At 48.7% G+C, this 11,022-nt stretch overlaps 1 protein-coding gene across 5 annotated transcripts in view; it reads right to left on the reverse strand.

The window, feature by feature from the left end:
* CGN (cingulin) overlaps window positions 1–8,763 on the reverse strand; it is a 34,036-nt gene extending 25,273 nt beyond the window's left edge. Inside the window, exons 1-6 of one of the 5 annotated variants that reach the window (XM_037825990.1) lie at window positions 8,673–8,743; window positions 7,413–7,551; window positions 2,944–3,830; window positions 2,147–2,247; window positions 1,923–1,992; window positions 1,726–1,821 (exon numbers count right to left, since the gene is read on the reverse strand). In XM_037825990.1, coding sequence (XP_037681918.1) covers window positions 1,726–1,821; window positions 1,923–1,992; window positions 2,147–2,247; window positions 2,944–3,816 — 1,140 coding nt within the window. In that variant the 5' untranslated portion in view covers window positions 3,817–3,830; window positions 7,413–7,551; window positions 8,673–8,743. Of the gene's footprint in view, window positions 1–1,725; window positions 1,822–1,922; window positions 1,993–2,146; window positions 2,248–2,943; window positions 3,831–4,760; window positions 4,978–7,412; window positions 7,552–8,672 lie in introns of those variants that run through there. The other 4 variants (XM_037825987.1, XR_005215235.1, XM_037825989.1 and 1 more) reach the window with 4 other exon arrangements.
* Between the last annotated feature and the right edge of the window lie 2,259 nt (window positions 8,764–11,022).

Raw genomic sequence — 11,022 nt, forward strand, 5'->3', positions numbered from 1 at the left:
ATGGTACTTGTAATGGTTTAAAATGTCCACAAATTCTTTGATACTCCCTGCAAAAGGAGAAGCCTAATTTTCTTCCCCTTGAGTACTGGCTAGATTTAGGGACCCTTTTCTAACAAATAGGAAAAGGAAAGTGTGACATGTGACTTCCGAGAGTAGGTCATTAAAAAGGCACTGTGGCTTCTTTCCTGCCTTCTTTCCTGGGTCACTAACTCAGGGCGGGGAGGGAGGGGTAGCTGCCGTGTTGTGAGGAAGCTCAAGTGGCCCTATGAAGGTACACAGCAAGGAACTGAGGCCTCCAAACAACAGCCATGTGAACCATTTTATTATTTTTTTTTTAATTTTTTTTAATGAAATTCAGTTTTATTGAAATACATTCACACACCATACAATCATCCATGGTATACAATCCACTGTCCACAGTATGATAACATAGTTATGTGTTCATCACCACAATCTATCTCTGAACATTTTCCTTACATCAGAAAGAACTAGAACAAGAATAAAAAATAAAAGTGAGAAAAAGGACACCCAAATCATCCCCCCATCCCACCCCATTTGTCCTTTAGTTTTTATCCCCATTCCTCCACTCATCCATACACTAGACAAAGGGGCTGTGATCCACAAGGTCTTCACAATCACACTGTCACCCCTTGTTATCTACATTATTATATAATTGTCTTCAGGAGTCCACACTGCTGGGCATGTGAACCATTTTAGAGTAGATCCTCCAACTCCAGGCAACACTTCTAATAACTAAACTTCAGCCAGTATCTTGACAGGAAACTCATGACTGACCCTGAGCCAGAACTACCAAGCTCAGACACTGTGAATAATAAATGGTTGCTTTAAACTGTTAAGTTTTGGGGTAATTTGTTACACAGCAATAGATAACTAGCACAGTACTATTATTATCTCCACTTAATGTTAAGGAAACAGTTCTTTAGAACTGTTCTTTAGGACATTTAAAGAACTTGCCCAAGGTCAGTCACACTGCCAACAAGTGTACCAGAATTTGAACCCAGGCAGCTTCACCCTACACCTCACCACTTAACCACTATGCTGCCCTACTAGAACTAGGAAACAAGGGAAGTTACAATCCAACCCCGAATGAACACCAACTATGGACAAGGCAATACTATAAGAAGTAGAAGAAGCATTGAAAAAAAAAAAAAAAAGTATATAGGCTTTAGAGTAAGACTAATCTGATTTTTTAATTCCTTCTGTGTAACTTACTAATTGGGTAATTCTGATCTTCAATTTTCTCATCATAAATGGATCAAGGATGCCTACTTTACAGGGTTAACATAATGAGTACATATTAACCTACTTTCAGTAGGTACCTACTTCCAAAATCATACTCAATAAACAAGCTACTATTACCATCATTATGACTATGAGGGAGGTATTATTATCCCCATTTTTCAGATGAAAAGAATTGAGGTACAGAATAATTTAAGTAACTTGTTCATGATTTTTACTGCCAATAAATAGAACTTCCAAAGAAAAGAGAATGGAAAGTAGTTGGATACCTAGTGTGATCTGCCTTCCTGAGCTTCAGCAAGCCCCAGGAATCTTTGCTGTGACTAGTGCACTCTCTTGTCTCTTGGCCCACAGGACACAAACGTGCTCATGCCGTGGCTTGGGGGAGCCAGCCCAGCCCTTCCCCAGCACAAGGTTTTTCCCCTGTGGTGCTTCATCCCTCCCATACCTCTAACCTCTCCTCACCTTCACCTCTTCATCCAACTTCTGCTGTAGCTCCTCCACCTTTCGGGTGAGGTCACCTTGCCCTGCCAAGGCCTTAGCAGGACCAGGAGAGGCCATCTGCCAGGGACATGGGTCAGAAGGGAGTGAGTCAACATCCAGATGCCCTGAGGCCCTCAAGGTCCTAACCCTGCCCTTGTTCCCACCCCGAGGTCACTCACCACCAGAGGCTGCAACTGCTCCAGCACCAAACTAACCTTCCTCCTCACGGACGCATCGCTTTCTGAGCTTCTAGAAGATAAAAGGACAGAAGCAAGGGTTAGGGGAGGAAACAAGTAGCAGACTAGAGTAAGAGCTCAAGAGCAAGGAAGAAGGGGAACAAAGCTAGAAGGAAAGGAAAAGAGGGGAGGTGTGTGTCTCCACTGCCGGGTGGGCCTCCACTCACCCCTCCCTCAGGAGGCCATAGATGGTGGTCTTCACGTGGTCCATGCTGCCTGGTGGAGCTGCCTCCTGCTGGTCTCGCAGAAGGTCTGGGGTTGATTTGAACTGCAAGAAATAAGCCCAAAGAAATAGGAAGATTAGGCCACAGGCACATGTGGGGTTTAGATGGAGCAGAAATGGCATTTGGGAAACACAGCCCTTCCAACCTGATGGAAGGATAGAAAGGCAATGCTGCTGAGGCATGAGCAGCAAACCAGGCAGAGGTTCACAAGGATATTCTTCTACATTAGCATTGCAAACCAGATTTTCAATAAGCAGATCTCAACCATCTGTGAGCTGTGTCACGAATAATTTGTCACTAATGGTAGTTACTGTACTGAAAGTTTGGAAATGATTTACTTTTGGAGTGGATTTAACTTTGTCTCGGGGTAAAACTGCTGGGCGCGGGAAAGGTGTGAAGTTTTGGCAAGAGCACCAGGGAACTGCTTGTATCCTCCTTGCCTGCCTTAAGCATGCTGCAGACCTGGCAAAGGCTGGTGACTGAGGTACATTTTTATGGTTGGGGCAATGATAAATCACTCTCCATGCTTACAATTCCATGTTCTTTAGAATTTTACCCATGGAAGTATCTTGTCCATGTGAACACCATTCATTAAATGGATGAATGAAGTGGAAGGAAAAAAAGGTAGAGACTCGCTGCTCTAAGTTACTTGAATTGGAGCGAAGAGTCCCAAGGCTTGTGAGTTAGGGTTGAGGAGAAGGGACTGAGGGTTGGAAGGCGGGGAGGGGGTAGGGGCTGACCTCCAGTAAGGCAGGATCCGGTGCTCTCCCCCGTGGCTCCTCAAAACTCTGAAGGACCCAGTCCTGGGTCTGACGGGAACGGCTAAAGCCACTGAGAGGGCTCGGGCTCTGGCTCTGGGCTGGCTGTTTTAAACTGCCCGTGTGGTTGTCAAACTTTGTGCTGGGGGACCAGTGGTTGGGGGACCGGCGTTCCCGCTCCTCAAGGGTGTCCCGTGAGTGCCGGCTGTCCAGGCTCTGACTCCGCTTGCGCTGTTCAGGGGGCAGTGTCCGCATGCGGCGGCCGGTCCGGCCCCGGGTCTGGCCCGCAGGGTGACTGTCAAACTTGTTGATGAGCGAGTCCACTGAAGATAGGGGAGCCGTGTCAATGGTGCTATCTGGGGAAGTCCCCTGGGGGGCCAGCTCTAGCAGGCTGGTACTCCTGTTGCCGTGACCTGTAAGGGCAGGGCCTGCCAGTGAGGCCTGGGACTGGGAACGCAGTAGTCTTCCATTCCAGCCAGCCCCCGGCTCCTCATCAGATGTGCTGCTCTGTGAGGGGGCGGGAAACTCCTTGGCCTGAGAGTAGGGGTTCTCGGGGAATTCCAAGTCGGAGCTCGCACCTCCCGGGGCCCCTTGGTTGTTGGCTCCCTTGATTTGAACGCCGAAGGAGTCACCACCCTTCTCCCCGCTGTTGAGCACCACAAAGGGCTGCCCAGCAATGCCCTGCACACGCACAGCAACTCCATATGTATTGGCTCTTGCGTCCTTAGCTGGACGTCGCCCACCACGGCGTAGGGTGCCCGTCTCTGTACCACCCACTGATTCTGTGATGAAGCGAATCTGGACTCCATGGTCTACGGGGCCCCTGGGCTCAGCCATGGTGACTGCCCGCTCCATGGGTAGCAGGGATCCTGGAGAAGACAGAAAAGAGTTTAAACTGAGAGACTTGAAGCAGAAACCTAGAAACCTCCACCTGCCTTGTCACTTCCTTCTACAAAGAACAGTAGTTCTCATACATTAACTGAACAATGGAATAACCAGAAGTCTTGTTAAAACACAGATGGCTGGACCCCTCCCCCAGAATTTCTGATGCAGTAGGTCTGGGGTGGGGCCTGAGAATGTGCATTTCTAACAAGTAACCCCCCCCCCCCCAAAGACCTAAAAGAATCCATTTCTTCTGGTCCATTAGAAGACCTAAAAGAATCCATTTCTTCTGGTCCAACTCTGGAGAGCATAACTTTGTTACAAGTTTAAGATTCTGCTTGATCTTTACACACATAAAATCCAACCCCTGCCTGATAGACACCTCCATCCCCATGGAGGAAAGGGGACCCCCACTCTCAGGACTCATTTAAAACACAGAAGACTCCAAAGTGTGTTATCCTATATCCAGAAGCATATTCTAAGAAACTGACAGCAGTGATGCCTTTGGGGTGGGGGAAACTTGGGTCCTGAGACAGAGATGGGAAAATCACTGACTTTCTATTGCATATCTTTTTGTCCCTTTTTGCATTTGGAACCATGTCTATTCAAGAAAAAATTAAGTAGTGTTTTGAGTGTGCCAGTCCAAAGAGACCCAGGATTGGTAGACTTGTCCCACCTTAGGGCCAGAGGCAAGACGACTTGCAGGCCAACTCCCTGGGTCCACATTGCCCAAGCTCAGAGGCAGTAAATGGGATGTATTCCAGGTATGTTCAGGCTCCAGGATCTTGGGGAAGGAGAGGTTTTCCTCCAAGCAAATAAAATTCCAACTTCCCCACCCTTTCTGCTAATCTCCATCAGAGCCTAGCACTAAACTGAAGGAGGAGCCTCGAAAATGCCAGATAGAAACATAAACATACCCAACTCGATATCTCCATGGAGCTCTGGGCCAAGAAAACTTGGCATGGTCTCTTTCAGGGGTTGCAGATGTGCTAGGAAACCCAGAAAATGAGAATGAGAAAAGAGAGAGGAAGGGATGGAAGGGACGGAGCTCCAAATTAGGAAGGGCTCAGCGGGAGAAACAGCCTCCTGCCTGAAGACCAGCCTTCACAGCATCCACAGCCCCTTCCCTCCAGAGAAAGGAACAGGGAGGGAGGAGCCCCTTATTGGCAGTGGTTTTTCACCCTTTTGGTACTGGAGTCCAACTGAGAAAATGATGAAAGTAATGCACCCTCCCCCAAGAGGGAGCCCACACAAACTTATCACCAGATTTTAAGAGGTCTGCAGATGCCTTAAGGCCCATCTGCCAACCCCAAAGGACCCCATCTTTTACTCTTCAGGCACCGGAGAAGACCAGTCTCCAACTCGGATAACCCAAATAGCAAGAAATGGGATCAGAAAAGAAGCCAGAAAACAAAGGGGTCAGTTCTCCAAACCACTCATCCAGAAACAGCCTGGCACAGCAGAAAAGGCACTGGACTAGATGTATAACCTTGGGCAAATCACAACTTTTCTGAGCCTCTGTTTCCTCACCTGTTAAATGGGTATGTCATAAAATGGATAAAATGATAATACCTTACAAGGTATTATTACCTGCAAGAAGTAAATTAGACAACAACAAACTACATGGCGCATACAACTATAAACATTTATCAAGTTATATACTTAAGATATTTGCACTTTATCATATTTAAGTTCACTTCAATAGAAAGGGGGAAAATGACAAGACATTAAACATGAAAGCACCTAGCAGAGTATGCCTATCACAAAGCTGACAATAAATGTCACCCATCAGATACTGTTCCTTTCAACAGGAACTTCCTAGCTTCACCTGGCTCACAGAAGGATAGCACTTCCTCAGAGACGCTTTCCCTAACCATAGCTATCAGCCAACCACTGTGTCCTCAGTGACTGGCACACGGTAGAGGTTGATAAATACTTGTTAAAGGTTGTATCCTGAACCAAGGCAGACTTGCACAGCTGTGGGGAGATTTGCCCTCACAACCACTGCCCTAGTAACAAGACCTCTTCCAGGCCTCTTTTCCCTGCCGCATTAATTCACACTTTTAGAACCAGATGTGCCTCAACTACTAGCTCTTAGAAGTGACATGATTTATTCATGATGCAGCTACCCTGTCTGTATCTACTAGTCGTGCAGATCCAGGTCAGGGAGCTCCCTGCCTAGGCCAGAGTGCACAGCCCCTTGGTCCTTGAGAGGCAGAAGGAAGCATTTCCCCGGGTCCCAGTGACTCCTTTACCTCAACTACCTTCAGCCCCAGAGCATTTGGGTCAGGGGAGAGGAGAGCGGGGGGCATCTTTGGGGTGGATCAGAGAGCAGGGCTCTAAATGATTCAACGTGGAAAACATGAAACCTACCCGCCTTCAGTTACTGAGGACAGCAGGGCGGGGCCCAGGGAGCAAGGCAGCTCTAGGGCCTTGCGTAAGCCCAGAGACAGGTAAACAGTGATCAAGTGCCAGGCAACATGGCGCCCAGAGCTTGTGCTTTCTCCAGATGCCTGACCCTGCTTTTCTCTCCCCTGGCATGCACCCAGGGCCCTCTCCTCACCAACTGTATTTTGGGAAGAGACCAGGCCACAAACCAATTCAATTCTCATCTGTCTGCCTCAGCCATTCCTGCCTGCAAGGAGAGGACACTGTGCACCTGTTCTAGACAGCCACTTCTCCTTTAGTTACTCATTAGCTTGCCCTGTCCCAATTCTATCACCTCTGGCCCAGCAGTAAGAATCTGGCTTCCAACTAGGAGTGACAGGGTCCTTGGACTCCTGGCAGGAAGTGGGGGTGGGGTGGTTTCGGCTGTGTGGATAAAGGACTGATATACACAGGGCCAGGCAGTATGCCAGGAGCCACATGTTGGCAGATTTGGAACCTGAGAGAACTATATACAGGTACATAGAGGTATAGGGATTAGACTGCTGTTGGAAGTAACAAGGAAAGCAAATGGTCAAAATAGGGAAGGACAACTCAGTGACCCTGAGCATTTGGTTCCCATTTTCTCATAAAGAGTTACAGAGGTAAGATCCAAAAAGAACCCCCAAAGTGGACTCCTGGCTCAGTCCACTGAAAAAAACAGAAACCTGAGAGCCAGGCTAGAGCTGCTTGGCCAGTACGGGGTGGGAGGTGGGGTGGCACAATGAGGAACTGGGCCCCTGCAAACTGGCTGAACTGGTTTAAGAAGTAAGGGGAAGGGGAGGGCCAGGGAGAGTACCCTGGCAGCTTGTAAAGCAGACCAGAGAAATTCCACACCACAGAGGAAGGCAACGGGCAACACCACGGGCAGGGCCTCTGTCCAGTCTGGATGCCAAGGCCAAGGCTCTGAAGGAGGAGGCAGAAGGTGGGGAAGGAAGAGGCTGGAGGAGCAGATGCACAAAGAACCTGGTGAGTGACAGGCCAGTGTGTGACAGGAAGACTTTGTTTCCCTCTACCTGTCCCTCTCAAGTTCCCAAAGTTGCATTCCTTATCCTGTACTTGCCTTGGCCACCTCCCTGAGCCTTAGTTCTCCTCTCTCTGTCCTGAAGAGAAGTAGCCCTACCCCCTCCCCAGTCTATGTGTACCTTCTCACATCCCACAGGGTTGATGGCATGCAAGTCAGCCAGAATCCTCTTAGGGCCTCTGGATTAGCAGCATCCCAGAGCTAGCTCCCCACTTCTCTCCTTTCAGGATGAAAGAACTACAGAGGCACATCTTGGCAGCCTGTCAACAACATAGTGGTTGCTAATTATTTCCCAATTACAACAACTTTCCTCAGGCAGGGCATCAAAGGGGCCCAGCTAAGGCTGGCTCTGGTCCCCTTATCTGCCCAAGGCAAGGAAATCTGCCTCAGCAGTCTTGTCTGTGACCCAGTGTGCAACTACCATCCAAACTGGGGACTTGGGAGGTTCTATTTCCCCTAGTCTTGAGGTCTTCTGAGAAGTCCTATTTCCTGCACCTTTAGTGCTTACTGTAGCCTGCCAGCCATCCAGGAGTCAGGGGTGTCTAGTGGGGTATCAGGGAGTAAAGGTGATTCTGCGAAACATCAAGGAAATCGGTTGAGCTCTTAAACCTCACCCAGTGGCCCCATCAGGAACCACATAAAATGTGTACTTGGCGGAAGGAGGTTGACATCAGCCCCCAAAAAGAGACCTCATTAGAAATCAATATTGCTAGATATTTTATAGGCCCAGGGATCTAGTCTTCCTCATATCCCCCTCCCGGAGAGCCTTATCTCAAAAGGAAGAAGAAAAATTCTCTCTGGCATGAAAGCAAAGAACAGAAACTGAAAGCCTTCCTTCCACACCTAGCAAAGAGATGGGAGTGCCCTCTTGTTCTGCCTCTCAGTGTCGTTTATTTGCAACTGTCTTCAGTGTAGGTAAATGGTTAGAGGAAAGGTCCTACCTGAGAGCTATCCCAAAGCCAGAAGGGAGGTGTCAGCAGCCAGCCCAGGCTGAGGGAGGGGGGAGGAAGAGGGAACAGGCCTCAGGGAAATAGCACCTCCTGATGCCCTTCCTCTTACCTTCCTGAACCTAGGCAAGCTGTTCCCTCTCCCCATCTGGGACTAACTCCTCCACCCCCTCCCCCACAATCTCCAAGAGAAATTCCGCCCCTGGGGCTGGCGTCCGACCTCCAGAGAAATCCTGGCCCTGAAATGCTTTCACGTCTTGGGAAAAACCTTACCCTCAGGTGCCCCTCACCTGGCACCTTGGAGCCAACTGTTACTAGTACTCCTATCTATCCTGACCTCCCCTCCTCCCCCCACCAACTCAGCACCTGTGCCCTGGAAGAGAGGTATCCGTGATCGCCTCTCAGGTGCCCTTGTCCCCGCCCGGCTCACTCACCACAGCCGGGCTCGGCGTTCCCGGGCTCGCGCTCCCGCTCGGACTCGGGGAGAGCTGCACGCGCGGCTCCCGGTCCCTCCCCCTCCGTCCCTCCGCGCTCCCTCCTTCTGGCTCCCTCGCCCACCAACCTGCTACTCCCCTACGGAGCTCCACCCCCAGTGGCCGTCACCGCCCGCCCCGCCTTACCCTCGCTGCGGTTGGTCGGCTTTCCGAGAGGGGCGGGGCTGCCGCCGCGGGGATCCGGACCCGGGGTCGCGAGCCCGGGTGGGTTGGGTCACGTGGGCGGGCGAGCGGCGGAGCGCTGGGGGCGGAGCGGCGAAGGGGCATGAGAGGCCATTTTCGGGGCTTAGCGGTTGGCAGCCCGTGATCACCCCCATCCACGACTCCGGGAGCCGCCCAGCTACAGCATCTTCTTACCTCAGCTGGAAAACACACGTCCACCTATGGTTTCCTCAGTGGGAATCTCCGTCTACAGCCCTTTCTGTCCTTACCTGTCTCCGCATAAGCTATAATTCTCTCCCGTCACTCTGCATAAAAATCTTCCCTGACCCCCGACGTCAGAGTCTCCTCCACCTTAGGTTGTCTTCCTATTTTCCAACCTAAGCCAGACGCCCAATCTTGGGTCCTCCTCCCCTATCCCCAGACCTCCACAGACATTTTCCAGCCTGGTAACTTTTTCTCCGGAACTTCACCTTCTAGTGTATTACATAATTTAATTTTTAAAATAATGTTCAACATTTGTTTCCCGCCTCCACGGTAGGCTCCACCAGGGCAGGGATCTCTTGTTTTATTCGTTGCTTTATTCCAAATGCCTAGGACAGACACCGGAACATATTGGGTACTCAATAAATATTTGTTGAATGAATGGGAATGAAGGACGTAAATTTACATTTAAGGCAAGAATAGCAATGATCTTCATTCTAAACAGAAGGGGGCTCAACCCTAGACTGTAAAACTGCCTCAGAGTCAACCTTGCAAGGAGTGGGGAAATTGATCCCGGGCCCCAGAAAAGAGTAAAGCAAGGAGTGGTACTCTGCAAACCACAGGCACTCGGCTAATAATTCCAGCTGTGGTTAAACAACATAAAAGCTGACTTCCTAGATTTTAACCGTTAAGATACGTAAAAAATAAAAAAAGAGAGAGATTGACTCGGCTTACGTTGCTGGATGTTGTTCTCATTTATTAATTCAACAAATATTTATTGCGTACTTATTTAGGGTTGAATAGGAATCTAAATGCAGACTACATTCCGGTGCGTTCGCCAGAGTGCGTTTCTTCTCCCCTCCCCCAGCCTTCAGAAGCTAGGTGTGGGTCCTGTAGGGCAAAGTTAACCTACCAGTTCCTTAGCTGGGATGCAAAGTTTCTGCATTCCAAAGGAAGCTTTATGTGACAATTAGAGCTATCAAACCGGCCCATGCCCTGGGGAGGAACAGCGAAAGGTATGGTGGGGGTGGGGATCAGAAGAGGAAATGTCCCTCTGGGTCTCTCTTACCTCCAGACCACTGGAGTGGTTTTTTTTAAAGAGATTTATTTGAACGTGGAATTTTTTTAATTGACCCAGATATTGAAAAAGTGGAAGCACGTAAACACCCTCGGGTAACACCTTAATAATTTGGATACTTAGTGTATTTACAGTAAATATAAAGTTGGGGGGGTTAAAGGAGACACCCCACCCCAGCACTAGGAACACAGATGACACGGAAAACCGAGGAAATCTCTGAATCACCAGCATGGTCATCTGTTACTCAAGGAAGCACTTGATGACAGGCAGACATCATCATAAGGCACAGGTGGCAGAGACAGATCTTTTTCCAACCCGGAAGAGAAGTGGTTCCTCTCCTTGAGAATTGTTACAATTTGGCAAAATCCTTCAGGTTTATAAATACGGTAAAGGCAGAAAATTATTATCCAAAGAGAAGAAATAAATTTTCAAGAGGGTAATTTTATTTGGTGAAATTATGTAGAAGAGAAAGTTCTAGGTAAATTGGAGAAGGTTTCATGGAAAAAGTGAATCTGAAACCAAATTCCTGTCTTACAGTTCTTTCCTCAGTTTTTTCCTGAGTTCTCCAAGACCATCACCACAACCACTAAAAACTATTGAAATTCTTCTCTCAAAGATCCTTTATGAATCTGTAACCCCTTCCTAAGCAGAGTAGCAAGGAAGGCTACACCAGAAGAGTAATTTTAAAAAATACCTGAAAGAAGGCGATGTCACTGGCTGAAAAGGATACAGCATAAAACAGAAGAGATTAGGGGAGGACGAAGAAGAGGAAGAATATAAATTCACTTTGGAACTTGCCATCTTGGACATATGGAACATCCATCAAAAAGTGTCCAGCAAACAATTGGA

Source organism: Choloepus didactylus, chromosome 2 (assembly GCF_015220235.1).
Source record: "Choloepus didactylus isolate mChoDid1 chromosome 2, mChoDid1.pri, whole genome shotgun sequence".
NCBI classification, from domain to species: Eukaryota; Metazoa; Chordata; class Mammalia; order Pilosa; family Megalonychidae; genus Choloepus; species Choloepus didactylus.